This window comes from Dichomitus squalens, assembly GCF_000275845.1.
Source record: "Dichomitus squalens LYAD-421 SS1 unplaced genomic scaffold DICSQscaffold_1, whole genome shotgun sequence".
NCBI classification, from domain to species: domain Eukaryota; kingdom Fungi; phylum Basidiomycota; class Agaricomycetes; order Polyporales; family Polyporaceae; genus Dichomitus; species Dichomitus squalens.
This window is the reverse complement of record NW_006766883.1, coordinates 2,709,818-2,724,418: the sequence shown is the minus strand read 5'-3', so window position 1 is coordinate 2,724,418 and position 14,601 is coordinate 2,709,818. Positions and strand designations below refer to the sequence as shown.

The 14,601-nt window shown below is 54.5% G+C and overlaps 6 protein-coding genes across 6 annotated transcripts; 5 read left to right on the top strand and 1 right to left on the bottom strand.

Annotated features, from left to right (window-relative positions):
• Positions 1 to 603: 603 nt before the first annotated feature.
• DICSQDRAFT_151603 (cytochrome P450) lies at positions 604 to 2,605 on the top strand (the record flags this gene model as incomplete). The annotated part of the gene is made up of 10 exons (XM_007360642.1): positions 604 to 675; positions 722 to 832; positions 898 to 1,026; positions 1,092 to 1,254; positions 1,307 to 1,390; positions 1,447 to 1,676; positions 1,727 to 1,840; positions 1,898 to 2,072; positions 2,135 to 2,375; positions 2,434 to 2,605. 10 exons carry the CDS (start codon positions 604 to 606, stop codon positions 2,603 to 2,605), a joined length of 1,491 nt encoding a protein of 496 aa, XP_007360704.1.
• A 993-nt stretch (positions 2,606 to 3,598) lies between these two features.
• On the top strand, positions 3,599 to 5,858 carry DICSQDRAFT_176950 (uncharacterized protein). The gene is made up of 3 exons (XM_007360641.1): positions 3,599 to 4,088; positions 4,153 to 4,918; positions 4,978 to 5,858. The coding sequence occupies exons 1-3, from the start codon at positions 3,990 to 3,992 to the stop codon at positions 5,502 to 5,504; spliced, it is 1,392 nt and encodes a 463-aa protein (XP_007360703.1). The 5' UTR covers positions 3,599 to 3,989; the 3' UTR covers positions 5,505 to 5,858.
• A 472-nt stretch (positions 5,859 to 6,330) lies between these two features.
• DICSQDRAFT_38268 (uncharacterized protein) lies at positions 6,331 to 6,749 on the top strand (the record flags this gene model as incomplete). Its single annotated transcript, XM_007359700.1, has 2 exons — positions 6,331 to 6,393; positions 6,459 to 6,749. Coding segments are annotated over 2 exons (354 nt in total), but the record flags the coding sequence as incomplete, so codon positions are not given.
• An 80-nt stretch (positions 6,750 to 6,829) lies between these two features.
• On the top strand, positions 6,830 to 7,075 carry DICSQDRAFT_25845 (uncharacterized protein; the record flags this gene model as incomplete). Its single annotated transcript, XM_007359690.1, has 1 exon — positions 6,830 to 7,075. A coding segment is annotated over one exon (246 nt), but the record flags the coding sequence as incomplete, so codon positions are not given.
• A 696-nt stretch (positions 7,076 to 7,771) lies between these two features.
• DICSQDRAFT_47142 (uncharacterized protein) lies at positions 7,772 to 8,455 on the top strand (the record flags this gene model as incomplete). The annotated part of the gene is made up of 1 exon (XM_007359817.1): positions 7,772 to 8,455. The coding sequence occupies one exon, from the start codon at positions 7,772 to 7,774 to the stop codon at positions 8,453 to 8,455; it is 684 nt and encodes a 227-aa protein (XP_007359879.1).
• Positions 8,456 to 9,569: 1,114 nt separating this feature from the next.
• On the bottom strand, positions 9,570 to 14,550 carry DICSQDRAFT_151601 (P-loop containing nucleoside triphosphate hydrolase protein; the record flags this gene model as incomplete). The annotated part of the gene is made up of 18 exons (XM_007360640.1): positions 9,570 to 9,696; positions 9,752 to 9,891; positions 9,943 to 10,353; positions 10,407 to 10,530; positions 10,586 to 10,701; positions 10,753 to 10,785; positions 10,841 to 10,963; positions 11,018 to 11,305; positions 11,358 to 11,585; positions 11,641 to 11,815; positions 11,866 to 12,047; positions 12,110 to 12,381; positions 12,434 to 12,454; positions 12,504 to 13,611; positions 13,662 to 13,961; positions 14,013 to 14,171; positions 14,234 to 14,273; positions 14,402 to 14,550. The coding sequence occupies 18 exons, from the start codon at positions 14,548 to 14,550 to the stop codon at positions 9,570 to 9,572; spliced, it is 3,996 nt and encodes a 1,331-aa protein (XP_007360702.1).
• Between the last annotated feature and the right edge of the window lie 51 nt (positions 14,551 to 14,601).

The window sequence follows — 14,601 nt, the reverse complement described above, 5'->3', positions numbered from 1 at the left end:
GCCATGTAATGTGTGCGTCCGCCTTTGTATCATAAGATGAGTTCCAAAGCAGTTTCACACAATCCACGGGCGTCTCTGCCTCCTAAGAAAGAAGTCGGCCAGGTACCGCATCTGACGTTGTGTTCGCTTTGCGCCATCTATCTCAGGCGTGTCGGCCATTGAATTCGGAATAGGTGTGTCTGAGGGTTCATTCATGTTGGTGACGACTACGAGGGTCGCATCACCAGGGTGCCCTTCATCCCGTCTGTCCACCATCACAATTCTTGAAATCCCATAATCCACGTTTGGCGACAAGCTTGATCCAGACCTTCAAATTCGGATGTATGAACTGCATACAGAACCGGCGCCCAAATCGCCGCTGGAGTCACCCACCTACGTCCACCAGGTGTCGTGGCGGGCGCATATCGAGTCCTTCGACAACGTGCGCTCCGAAACTGTCCATCTGAGTGCGATGCCGCAAGCACTGACCCGGACAGCATGCATCAGCTTCTCTAACGCGCGGTTCCTTGTGTGTTTGCCAGCGGTGGCCGTATAGGGAGGGCAGACGTTGCTCTTGTCCTTTCCCTCCCTTCTCACCGCAAGCTTGACCCCTAGGAAACGGTCATGGTTCAGCCCCTCTTAATTCTCCTCTTGTGTCCTCTAGGGGTGTATCTATGGCATAGATACCGCGACCCGGTATGTTTTCCTCCTATCAAGAAGAGACGTCACTCATGGCACGCAGTTGAATACTATTCCGACCGTGGGCGGTCCCTCTCTCCCACTTCTGTCGTACCTTGGATCCTACAGGTTCTTCTTCCGAGCGCAAGAGCTTATTCAGGCAGGCTATGACAAAGTAAGCACCCAGATATCCGAGTATTAGTGACGTTTGACGGCTGAGACTCGTATCATGTCCCGTAGTATCGTGGCTCTGCTTTTAAGGTCGCCATGTTCGACCAATGGTTAGTTGTACTCAGCGGCCCCGAGCTTGTGGAGGACGTCCGGAAATTACCAGATGACGTTGCTTCTCCTGGAGAAGGAGTCCTTTTCGTGAGTCGCCTACTGCTATGAGCTTAATTTGCCGTGGTAGACAGACTATTGGTTCGTCTCGTCAGCTCACCCAGGTTGGGAAATACATGCACCCAGAGGTCTTGGCGGACCATTATCACGTTGACCTCATCCGTAATACTCTGACGCGGCAGTTGAATGCTGTGCTGCCCGCGATAGTCGACGAGGTCGAGGTAGTTTGCGGAGAGCTCCTACCTACAGTGGAAGGGGGTCAGTTCCTGATATTTTCCCCGTAAACGTCTGGTTGATGTTGCGACTTCAGACATTGCATCCCTCCCCGGCAGCAAAACCGTGCTCGACATCGTCTCTAGGATCATAAGCCGTGCCTTCGTTGGACAACCGCTATGTGAGCTGCGGACTTTCGAACGTTCGTGTTGATCGCTGACAAAGGTTGGCCTGGAGGTCGGAATAAACAATACCTGGACGCCGCCGTTTCTTTCACAATCGATTTAGTCAAGGCTAGAATAGTAATCAACCTCTTTCCAGAGCGTATGAAGTGGTTTGTGTCGCGCTTCATCACCGGTCCTTCGGAGAACCTACGTCGGGTGATGGGTCTCTTGTTGCCCGTCGTAAATGAGCGTGTGGTCCAGATGCGACAGCGGGAGACGAAGACAGAGTCGACAGACGTTCCTGTACGTGCTTTTAACGTATTGACAGTGGTTATATCCTCACGTCGCTGCAGAATGATATACTGCAGTGGATTCTTGAGGAAGCTCAGGGGCGCAAGGAGCCGTTGGACTACGTCGCGATGCGTCTGCAACTGCAGAATTTTGCCGCCATACATACATCTTCAAGTGTAAGAGACCAGTACTCAAGCATATTGAATCTTGACAGCGTGCTCACGTACCGGCAGAGCTTGACGCATGCATTCTTTCACATGCTTTCAAGGCTCGACATCGTCCCGGTTTTACGTGAAGAGGTTGAAAGCGCGCTTGCTCCTGAGGGGTGGACAAAAACCGCACTCGACAAGATGTGGAAGCTCGACAGCCTTTTGAAAGAGTCTCAGAGGTTTACCGGCATCACGCTATGTGAGATACCTTTCTACACAAACACCGTGACATAGCTTCTGACTTACTTTATTGCTGTAAAGTGGGCATGATACGGAGGGCCGTCCAGGATGTCAAGCTTGTCGACGGCACATATCTACCACGAGGAACCTTGTTTGCCTTCGCAGGTCAGGCTACTCACACCGACACCACAAACTACGACGGTGCCGACGAGTTCGACCCCTTCCGCTTTTCGGACGTCAGGGAAGGCGGGGACAGTGCCCGACACCAGTACGTCAACACATCGTCCGATTACATCGCTTTTGGGCGCGGAAAGCACGCTTGGTGAGCAATGTACTAATTTGGGAGGAACATGACGACTGATGGGAGGCGTCTGTCCTAGTCCTGGACGATTCTTTGCATCGATGGAGCTGAAGGTGGTGCTGGCGTACCTTATTTTGACCTACGACATGACACTTGAAGGCGATGCGGGCAGACCTGCCAACATCAACCTCAGCTTCTCGGTCATCCCCTCCCGGGACGCAGTCGTGCGCTTCGAACGCCACTCCAGATGAAATGCCTCTATTCCAAGACGACGACTAAGCATTCCTCAAATGGCGGGAATACCGACAGCTATGTATAATGTGCCTACTCTGGTATCAATCAGCATACAATGCATCATTGCGGGCATATGCTAGAACAATCAGAGTCGCTGAGAAACTAGCAATCATGAGCACAAAGGCGTAAAGGCCTTCAGTTACAATCGCAATAGACATATTCATGGGTCAAGGGCCTACGACCTCCCCCGCGGTACCACTTCTGCTGGTACCATTAAGCAGTGGCCCTAATAGCCTCCTCCTGCCGACGGTTGGTAACAATCGGTAGGCTGGACACACTGCATCGCCATACAGCCTCCCTTTCACTCCTTAATTCTCGACGCCTTTAATCTCCGAAGAGGAGATTTGGCTTACGACTGACGTGGAATCAACTCAGGGCGTCTAATCTGCACCACGAACAACAGTATTGCACTCCCCAGGTTTCCCGAGATCGCCGCTTACTCGCGAGTTGAAGACTACCGTCAGATTGTATTTTCCGGAAGAATGAGTTCCGGTCACAGCGAGGCCAGCACCCTGCACACACTTATGTGTCTATCAGCACGGCCTCAGCATGGTGTTCGCAAGTACTTCTCGGTCGTGGTATCGGTGTCCGACTTTGTCACCATTGCGGAGTCGTGGCTTCATCTCGATCGGAGCTGAGCTCGAGATTGCAAGGTGCGTATCGGATTTTGCCGTTCCTGGCGAAGGTCGGGAGATAGGCGCCTAAGGGATGGTCCGACACAAGGCCCTGCTAAAGCGTCGGTGGACGTTTGTCTGACGATGCGCACTCACTTTCGTACGTTACCCTCCTCGGCTGTCTGGCGAAGGGGATCTCGACGCCTGGGCAGCGCGGCGCCCGGCGACGCAAGACGATTGACGTGCGGCGAGTGTGCGCTTGCGGGCGTGCCGCGATCCGGAATACTCGCAGGAATGGTTCGACTTTTGTTCTTGAGACCCTCCCTGCGGCCGCTCGTCCTATTCCTCGCTTTCTCTCTTAGGACCATGTAAAGCCACTGCTAGCCTGCTGCAGCCTATCTTAGCTTGTCGCCACGTCTTCCTGCGCCAGCTTATCCCCGATTCTCTGGTCGTGGCTCTGCTTGTACCGATCCCCGTGCACGCCACTCCTCCCCACATCCGACCTCTGTGATCTTTCCACTTGGCGGCGCTGGACATTTGTGGATTATTGGGAGCGATCTTGCTGGTCGCTTTTGTGGTACATATTGATCCTGACCGGTGGTCCAACTCCATTCCCGTCAATCGAGCCCGAGCCCCGTCAGCCGCGCCTAGAGGCTGGTGATGTCTTCGTAGGCATCTGTTCGTCATATAAACCCCCCGTCAGTGGTCGGGTTATTCACGACTCCCCATGAAAGAACGATCCATCAACCTCACTCCCATTCCGTTCTCAAAATATTCCGGTGCCCGGATGGCTCTGCTCTTCTGGGGTATTGCTTGGTTCGCGATGGTGCGTTGTGCAGAACCCATGGCGCCGTATACGAGTCTCGATATTAATGATTGTGGTTCTATAGAGTGTGGTCATATTCATTCTGGGCCGGATTATCCCCCCATTGCGATCTAAACCGCCACCACTCGTCCTAAAACCTCGCAGCCCCCGCATTCGCAGTGCTTCACTGTCCCCTGCCACCGCTCCTATTGAGCCCCCAAAGTTGGAGGAGAAGGATGATGTTGAATCGACCAAGTCGGCACCGTGCGACATTCGTTCCGCCCCACCTCCCGTACCTTTGACATCCAAGCGGCCTTCGTTTAGAATGCGATGGTCGCTCTCGAAGTCTTCGCGACCACCGAGTCCCAAGTCGTCAGCGGGCTCCGTGGCGTCATTGACCTTAGTGGACAATAGCTCGCCGTCCCGCTACGTACCTGACCTCCCAAGTATTGAGGGCGAGTCGGGGATGGCCGCCAACTTCGATCAAGACGACACCCACTCCACTGACTCTCCCACCGGCTCGCCACGACTGACACGAAATGTACGGCTTCCCACTATGAAGATGCTGAAATCGTTGTCGCGCAAGGTGTCTACGAAGCCGAGATCGGCTTCTGCACCGAGCCCTTCTGTAGCACCATTGGGATCCACGTCGCCCTTGGAAGATGATGCTCGCGAGCCCGTGAAGCAGGCCCGGAGATCGCAGTCCAGAGAGTGTCCGGCGCCTTCCGTGATTGCGCCGGAAAGCGACATTCGGCCGCAACAGAGGACGGACTCTATTTCCGGGGAGACGTTCACGACCACGTTCGTCAACCCCTTCCGCCTGAAGCATCGAAATCCCAAGGCTTCTATTAGTACGTGCACCTTCGCCTTCCTCGACGCCACATGAGCTAATGTGGCACTTCCGCTCTAGCTCCCACCAATCCTCCTTTTCGCCGGGCGTCTGGCCCTCGCCGTATGCTCAACTCGCTCTCATTGACCCTCGCCTCCAAAGAATCCCGCAAAACCCCCATCCCTGACTCACCGCGGTCGAGCATCTCCACATCCGCTTCCACCTCGACGTTCTCCGGTTCCTCCGTAACGTCTGCTTTCTCCGCGTCCTCAGGCTCGCCAAGCGTGCGCCGCACGCAGCCGTACGCCGCGCCATATTACGCGCCCATGCCTGTCTCTTCCAGCGTTCCTACGCCCTTAGGTGGGAGGAGTTGCTCTGGGTCAGCCCCGGCGCGGCGAAGGGCGGCGTCTTGCTCCCCAGAGTGGCGCCCGGAGCCAGTGGAGGAGGAGAGCGGAGAGGCGGAGGATGCGAACGCGCTCGGGCTCGACCTCGCGGTAGGGACGCAGGCCTCGCGCGAGGCTCGAGCTGGCCTTCACGGGAGGCAGTCGGGTCATCGGACCGCGGCGAGCGAGAGCCTCGTCGTGCTTGGCCCGGCGGGACGGAGGTAGCGAGAGTTGGACGAAGGTCGACGCGATATTGGTCCAGTTCTCGTTGGTATTCTGACTCATCCATGACCGCACGGCAATTTGACGAACAGCATCAATATTATAGTTGTATCATTATCAACAGTAACGTACCAGTGTCCCTGGCGGGGTTCACGATCGCACATAAGCAAACATACATATAATTGGGGCATTTCGTTTGACACGTTGTTATACACTTTGCCGTACCACCTATAAGATATCCGCACTGCAAGACGCCTCCTCCCGGATAAGCGCCCACATCTCTTGTTTCCGCAATGCCTCACGAGGTCGAAGTTTCGTGCTGAACCCGCTTTCAGTGCCGCTTCATCAAGGTACAGTATTATTATCTTCGGGTATGTCTATGAGGCGCGGGCCAGAATCGCCCATATACCTGTCACGGCACGGAGCGCGAATGAAGCACTTTGGACACGTGCCATCCGAATACAACTCAATGTGTCCGAGGAGGCTGGGACTGGGGTAACGTCCTCGCAGTTTGAACCATTGGCGACACTGATTTCAAAGCCGGTATGTCTTGACGTGTATTGGGTTGTGGCAGTTCATCTGACAAGTGCCGTGACAGAAAGCATCTACTGTAATATCTCTAATGGCGCTACCTAGTGAGGTGCATCCGCTAGTCGCTACTGAGTTGCATAGCTATACTGACCGACTACTCGCGTTTGGTGTAGTATATCGGCCGGTTCTACCTCTATTTGGTGGTTTGAGCTGCTGCATGCAGGTATCCCTGACGTTAAGAGCCCATTCACTGAAGAGCAGACAGCGAAGGCGTGGGACGAGTGCGCGCAGATTCTGCAAAGCCCACAGTGACCAGATGATAGCGAGGTGGAAGGCGGAGATCGACATGCTTCTCGTTTTTGTACGTACAAGTTGCAAGTGCTGTTGTGTGCCGCGTAACGGAAATGCTAAGCGACGTCGCTCCAGGCCGGTCTCTTCTCCGCCGTCTTAACTGCGTTCAACGCGCAGTCGTATGTGCTACTGCAACCAGATACTGCCGGGGCGTCGCTCCTGGTCCTCACCCAGATTTCCACTCAGCTGTCAAGCTTCACTGCGACCCCGACCGCGATCAACTCCACTCGCCCGGCATTCGTCCTACCCCCTGACTCGTCGTTCAAGCCCCCTCCTTCCGCCGTGTGGATCAACGCCCTATGGTTCTCCTCCCTCATTTGCACGCTTTCGGCCTCATCTCTTGCCATTATGGTTAAGCAATGGCTGCATCAATACGACGAGGGTCTTTGGGGACGTCTCGCAATGTTACTCGCTTGCGTCAATACCGATACGGCAACTAACTCAAATGGCGGATCGTCGGCATCATCGCACTGATTCCTGTCCTTCTACAAGCATCCCTGGCTCTATTCCTCGCCGGACTCGTCATTCTCCTATGGACTATCCACCCAGCCGTCGCCACTGTCATATCCGTCCTTGCCGGCCTGCTCCTCTTGTTCATAATCTTTAGCACCGTCATACCTACATTTCGAGCAGACTGCCCGTACCAGTCACCCCAGGCGCTCAGCATCTACATTGCCTCTCAATTCGTCGCTCGAATCATGGCTCGGATGGCGTCCATACTATCCGTCAAAGTCGCATGTCTTCTCGAGCCCCTCGAGATCAGACACGGGTGGAGATTCGCTGTTCAGCTTCGTGGGCGATGCGACCGTATGTCCCGATGGCTTAGCACCTGGTTGGCCGCTCGCAGTAAGATCCGTTGGTGGCGAGCAAGGGAGCAAGCCAGGACGCGGTCCATGTTGGACGAAATCGATGAGGGGCTCGCGATCAAAGCCTACGAGCTTACTCTCGACGACACATTCCTCAATCTGTCGGTGACTCCTTGTATCGGGCGGTTGGATCCGGGCCACGTCGTGAGATGCTCTAACACGATCATCAGGATTCGTACGGGAATCGACATCCCACTCCCCGACAGTACTGTCACGTGGCGTCCTATACTGCCTTTCATCTTGGCAGTTGGACTCAAAATGACGCAAGCGATAGACGACAGCCTGGTCCATCGCGCCATTGTATTTGACCTCCTTCCCCCCATGTTATTTTCGTTTCTGGATGGCTCGGCAGACACCCCACTTGGACAGCAATTCCTTCATACAATGAGTAGCTTCGTTCTACGAGGAGTGAACAGCGTATCCGCGTTGTGGTGACTCTTGCGATACCTTGCGCGAGAGACCAACAAGGGCATGCACATTGAGTGGCATGTTTTCCTGCAGGGTGACTCCGCTTGCGCTTGAATGACAGGTCAGCACAATAACACCTTCTCTCCCTCTCATACGGGCATACCGTGGAATGAGAAGGTCGACGAAGCTGCCAAACGCGCCGCTGACCTTGAGGGCCCTGGCACCTCATCACGCTCCCTAGCCTATGCCCGACACCGGGCAACGGTCCAAATGCTCTCGGACTGGCGACGCCTCTCCAAGGAATCGCCCACATATCTCGGGACGAGCTTCTTGCGGCTACGCGCGCTCCTCCCCCCCAAACATGTTCAGCCCCCCGCCATCAAGGTACTTGGGGGCTCCCGAGGGGCCATGACGCGCTTTAGTCGCGCGTGCCTCAACCATGCACCACTGGGGTCATATCGGCTCCGGTTTTTCCCAGACGAACCCGCAGAGTGTCCATGGTGTGGGGTCGTCCAAAGCCGCCTTCACGTTCTGCGCGATTGCACGAACTACAAGCGGCCGCGATGGTGGCGGTGGACAGCCGAGCACGAATTTCTGGTGCGGAAGGAGTCCTTCGCGGAGCTCTGTACGTTCCTGGAAGACTACCCTCGCCGTTCTCCTTCGAGGACGCTCCACCACAGCTGGCGGACTTTGACGCCACCTAGGCTTCGAAATCCCACCAACTCATGGGCGATGCACTGCCCTGCCCTCTCCATCAACCTGTGTGGCCAGAAACCACTGAACAGGTCCCTTAGGTAGGAAATGACGCTGGCATCCAGCGAAACATACTAGTGAAGACTGCCGCACCTGTACTATGTACGCGGGATATAAATGCTTGAAAAAAAAAACACCTTCTCTCCCTATTTACAGTGGTTGTTGCCCTACCGAAAGATTCCATGCAATGGAAGCAATCTGGCGAACTTGCGATGTCAAAAAATGCGATATGTGACACCTTTCCCGGCGTTCGCGCTCTGATGTCCCAATTCTCCCTTGCCCACACGCCTATACGTGATAATCCCGAAAAGGCTCCCGGTCGTTCCCAATACTACGAGAGCGCCTTTGTCGACACCCTGCTATTCCTCAATACCTTTTTGACATGCTCTCCGTGGAAGGAAAATGAGGGGACATGGGAGTGCATTTCCAGGACGCTGCATAGAGCCAAGCTCTTCCCTCTATCTGAAGACGATCTGCGGCAAGGTTCGCCGATGTGTGTCGCGACACATTTGAACGTCATACGAACGCTCGATGCCACCTTTCGCTTCTTGGCCGATAATATACCTTCCTACCAGTCGCCACCATGGCTGGATCATATGCGCGCGATTGGACGGTACTGTGAAGTGCGAATAGCAGGGGCGGCAGCCTCAAAGTCTCCACCAACAAGTCAGTGTCGTTTGCTGTCTTTGCCCGTATGGCTACAGGGTCCTGATGCAGAATATTTTATCCAGTCGTAGCTCCCGCAACCAGTGACGCGACACTTGTTGCCACCCCTCAGTGCGATGTTCGCCAGAGCTTACCACTGCTTGCAGTCCCGGATGGACCGACGTACCTCCATATTAATGAGTCGGCTCTTAGCATCGATGCTCCGCACGGCCCTATACCACACTCTACACCGTCTATCTGCAATACAGATACAGACGTAGCGCCCACCGGATTGATCGACCAATCGAACGATAGCGAACGCGCGGAACGACCCGTATGAATGTGCGAGCCTTCGCGCTCACGGGATGAGGTCAGGTGCAGTGTCACTAGTCGATTGCAGACTTCGTGCGCTGACGCCATGCCTTGCAGCATGTTGAGACTGCACGGTTTTTCGGTATAGATTGTTGGTCCCCCAAGAACGTGTGCATCCGTAGCCGCATGTTACGAAAATTTCTTAGACCGATAACCCGTCACCCGCCAAAAGTGCCTGAATCGCTTGTAATACAGGGTTATCTCCTGAGCTAAGGCCTAATAATGTTCCCTCCTCGATGCACTGCAACAGCTGAGCATCCAGGAGGCGACTGTCAAGGTCATCTATCAATGCGTGGTCGCACAGCATGAAGGATAGTAGCTCACCGTAGATGATTGGCAAGTACACCAATACGCGGCCACGCCTTGAGCTTGATGATACAATCCTTCGTACCGATCGTCAATTCGCCTCCGATGTGATTGACCATGATAGGGCCACCAAACAACAACAAAGCATAGATCGGTACCTAACCATGTATGTGAGAATTGCATATATAACGGGAAATTATGGCACATACTTCTGTTGCATCCCTCAAGAATACCTTGCTTGTCATCTGCTTCTGAAAATAGGTCAAGAACGGCGATTTCCACGCGGACGCGTTGAACAGGACAGAGGCAGGATGCAGGAATACGCGGCCCTCCTTCAAGTCGTACATCTTGAACTCCTTTGCGGTGTTTTCCCGTTGTATCGTTCCAGCTTGCACGCGACCGAATTTGATAGCGGACTTGGGTAGGTGAACACGCGCAACGCGGGACCAAAAGCCGCCGAGAATGACCGCCTTCACGAGATTGACGTTGGTGCTGTTCGTGTTGAGCGCCTCATCCTTGGGCTTGGACTGTTCGGGCACGAAACCTAGGGTCGAGAGGGAAAACATGAAGTCTTGACGGAGTGAAGTAATGTCTCGGATCGTCGAGATGGAGATGAAGTTCTGCAACATACTGATTAACGGACACGCAGCGTTTCGGAAGACTTGAAGCATACTTGTTCGCAGAACACGCGGATGATACCTGGTGACTCTCCTTTGTTCCGTAAGTTCACGCACTCCTCGTAGGCATTCACGTCTGTGAGCAAGTCGCTGTTGTCGGTCGCGAAGCGCGCGCGAGCTCTGAGAAGATACATCATAAGAATGTGGAGACACGACTGCTGGAAGAGACACGCACTGCTTCGCCTCTTCTCTCTTATCCATCGGGCTGAGGAACAAAGGTTTAGATGAGAGGCACGCAGCAACCGTCAAGACAGGGCCGAGGCAACGGAACACTGTCCCAAGGATGAGCATCTAGAGACACGTCAGATGTAGCGCTTCGAGATGGCCAGATATACAGCGTACCTTTCCTAAGCGAAGATCCATAGGTAGGATTGCCTACACGCATACATAGTCAGCGGACGAGGTAGATATCATGACAGGAAGTACTGACCATATGTCGCCCAAGCGCCGTCAGCTCACCATCTGAGCCAATCGCTGCGAGCTCCTCCAAGACCTCGAGTGCCTTATCGACGGCAGCAATTTCCGGCGGATCGATGGCACGAGAAAGGAAGGTCTGCAGGAGTGTTCAGATGGATCCGTCGGGCCATAGTTTTACAGACACTCGCACCTTCACATCGTTATGGACGACCTTGAGCGTCAATGAGATACTTTCCAGAGGTACACGCTTGATCTCCGGGATAGGGAATGGCGCCATGCGTTTCTCCTGGGCGCGAGTGTAGAGCTTGTAGCAGATGCCGGGCTGGGTGCGTCCGGCACGTCCACGGCGCTGCTTCGCAGCCGCGCGAGTGACCCATTGCTGGGTGAGCCTGGTCAAGCCTGCTTCTGCGTCGTAGTGGGTTTCTTTGACTTTGCCACCGTCAATGACATAGATGACATCGTCGATTGTCACCGAAGTCTAGTTCAGTGGTAAAGATGTCCGCCGTGACTAGATGTTGTGTGGATCTCACCTCCGCCACATTTGTCGACACAATGATCTTCCACTCTGGTGTCGAAGCGAATACACGTCGCTGCTCGTCGTTTGTTAAGTTTGCATGAAGTGGTAAGATCTTCGAGTTGGGTACAGTCCGCAGCCGATCCATGCACTGTCGGATCTCTTGCACACCAGACAGAAAGATCAAAATCCCGCCTCGCTTCTTTGCTGTACCTACAATATGATTTACCGTTGCAGCAATGAGCTATACCCGACCGTTAGTGGCATCATAAGTCTATGTCGAAGATTCACAGACGTACGTCATAGTCAAAGGACTCCGAGCGCATGATGGCTCGAATGGCCATCTGAGACTCGTCGTCGAGGCCGGCGCTATCGAGCTCTTGGCCCGCCTCGTCGTCCCTGTCTCTCGCTTGCCTGGATGACTTGGGCCCAGACGGGCGGTACTCCAGCTGAGGGAAGAAATCCTCCAGATACCTGCAACCTCGTGTGAGCAATGACGTCCTCGGGGCCATGGATTCACTGACTTGTCTTCAACCGGATGAGTGAAACCGGGTATAGTCAGAAGGGGCGCATTGTGGAAGTACTTCACGAAGACTTCGTGGTTGATAGTCGCCGACATAAGGATAACCTTGAGAGTAGGATGGGTCTTCAGCAGCTCGCGCAATTCGAGCAGTAGGAAGTCCCCGTCAACAGAACGCTCATGGACCTGTCGAATAATGTCTCCGTCAGGTCACAGGACTGACTATGAATACTGCACCAGATGCACACCTCGTCAACGACGACGTGGGTCACGTCGTCCAGCTTGTCACCCGAGCCCAGTCTCCGGAGAACGACCCCGGTCGTACAGAAGAGGATCTTGGTATGTGACCCTTGCTTGGACTCTCCACGAATAGCGTAGCCGACTGAACCATCCTCGAGACGCTCCGCAGAAACTCGGGCAGCGACCCCGATTGCGGACAGCCTGCGCGGCTGGGTGACAATGATTGAGGCCTTTGCCCCTTGCCCTGTTGCAATGAGCTCGTCGAGGACAAATTGGGGTACTGAGGGCAGAAGCTTCAATAAGAGCATGCGACGTCACGCGTGGTAACGCACGCTGTGTGGTCTTGCCGCAGCCTGAACCTGAGGTCAGCCCTTGCTCGTATCAAGAATAACGGCCACTTACCAGTTTCGCCAACGACGACAACGCAACGGTTGGCCTTCAGAATGTCGAGGAACTGTCTCCTTGACGCGAAGGCCGGGAGTCGTTCCCTTGTTGTCAGCATTTTCGCGTATTCTGCCTGTCGAACGAGCTGCTCATATTCTTGCTTTACACGCTCGCCCGTACGGTCGTCCCGTCGAATTGCCCGAGGACGTCTGCTTTTCGATGATGCGGACGTTGTCTCATCTGTCGCGACAGTCGACCCTTGGGCTGTAGATGGCTGGGCCTTGGGCAGGAGATGCCGCATAACCACCGAAATGTCCGGAGGACCATCATCCTGGATTACCGCCCATTCTTCTTCAACATGACGCATGATCGCCATGATGACCGTCTCGCCCGGGTCGCGGAGGTTACCCGTCTTGAGCGCCATGACGAGCTTGGAGAGTACATGTAGGCGGACATAAGCTGCAACGGTTGACGATGTAAGGTACATCGGAGGGAATGTGCCAGCAGCTGGGAGTATGCGATCCTCGGGGACAATGATATGAAGGGTCAGTGGCGCCACAGGGAGCGGGATCATAAGTTCTCTATTGATCCCGGCTCGCCCGCTGAGGGCCTCTATTTCCTCTTGATCAATGACTTCAAGGTCTTGGGGCTCGATCGTCGCAGCCTCCCTCCAGTCCACACCAACAAGTCTGCAGTTAAGAGAAAAAATGAGCTTCCCCCAATCTTCGGTGAGGGCCTGGTCAGAGGTGCACTCCCTCACGACGTGGGCAGGCCAACCGCATTCCTTGATCGCCTTGTCTTCTGCCCAACGCTTCTTCAAATCATCTGTACCGGCGTGTGCGCCAGTAATGAAGGGGTTGGAAGAATTGACGGAAGGAAGGAAGCGCTGCGGCAGGTCGCACTCCGGAACTTGCAAGATAAGATACTCGATGCAAGCCTGCAGAGGGGGAAGGCGTCCAAGGAGACTAGAGGTCAAAGCAGAAGCCTGAGAGAGAGCTGTGATCGCTTTCCGAGCTTGCACAAGAGTGAAGCCGAGAAGTCCCAATTCCTTCGCGAGGCGTGAGTGGTCCTCTGACTTGATATGGTTCGGTTCTGCATCCCCAGCATCGGGGTACATGGCGAGTCCCTGTTTTATTCGTCAGTCTAACGACTGAGCCAGCACAATGCCGTAATTACCTTCTTGACAGCGTCTTCGACAAAGTCTCTGAGAGTGCTAGCCATCTTCGCTTCGGGAGCGTTGGCAAAGTCTGAAGACTGTTGAGCAGGCTTGGAACTCCCCTCGGGCCGGCTGGCTTCTTCCTTCTTCAGGGCGGCCTTCTCCTGCCTTTCGTTCACCGCCTTACGAGCGGCAAACGGATCAGCGTCATACATCCAGCTTTGGTGCGCCGGGGCTGCCTTGTGCTCGGCCGCCAACTGTTTCCAGTACTCACGTGGACCGGGGGGTAGGACGCGATCCAGTTGTATGCCGTTGCAAAACTGGCATGCAGATCATCAGACATAAGTCAACATATTTTCGGCATATCGTACCCTATAAAGTGCGTACGTCGCGCCCCAATGGCGCGCCTCCAGAGCCGAAGGCATAGCAAAAGGTGGATGGGGCTCCAGGCGGACCGACTCCCGCTCTGAGCCCTTCTTGTTGACTCTGCTCAGCAGGACAGAGAATGAGTAGCCATCTCCCTGCCTTCGCTATGGATTGATTACGGTCAGTCATCTAGGACGGTGGCTTCCCAGACGGATTGATCAGGTACCGTATCGACAATGGGCTTCTCCCATCCATTTTTCTGACATCTATCCGACACGTCAGAGAGAACATTGAGAGATGAGACTCCAAGACGGTATTGAGACCGCAGGTCATAGCAGGGGAAGATGTTTGATTCTACATCACTGGACGTAACGATATCTGGTGAATTACATACCTCTCGTGTAGCAAACTCAAGGGATACTTTGAGCCTGGTGGAAAGAGAGGTTTCTCTTCGGACGCTGGTGCAGGTACCAGAGGAGGCTTCGATGCTTTGGATGAGTTACCGGCATTTCCGGACTTGACAATGCCTCTCTTGGGGGGCATCCCAGGCGCCTGCTTCGACAGAAAGAACGGGATGAGTAGGCGCCTATGCTC

Excerpts from the sequence above, each read along its gene's own strand:
- DICSQDRAFT_176950 (XM_007360641.1), top strand. The coding sequence starts at position 3,990 with ATGAAAGAACGATCCATCAACCTCACTCCCATTCCGTTCTCAAAATAT. Across the intron at positions 4,089-4,152 it reads GTATTGCTTGGTTCGCGATG|AGTGTGGTCATATTCATTCT; the intron begins GTGCGTTGTGCA and ends GTGGTTCTATAG. Across the intron at positions 4,919-4,977 it reads AAATCCCAAGGCTTCTATTA|CTCCCACCAATCCTCCTTTT; the intron begins GTACGTGCACCT and ends CTTCCGCTCTAG.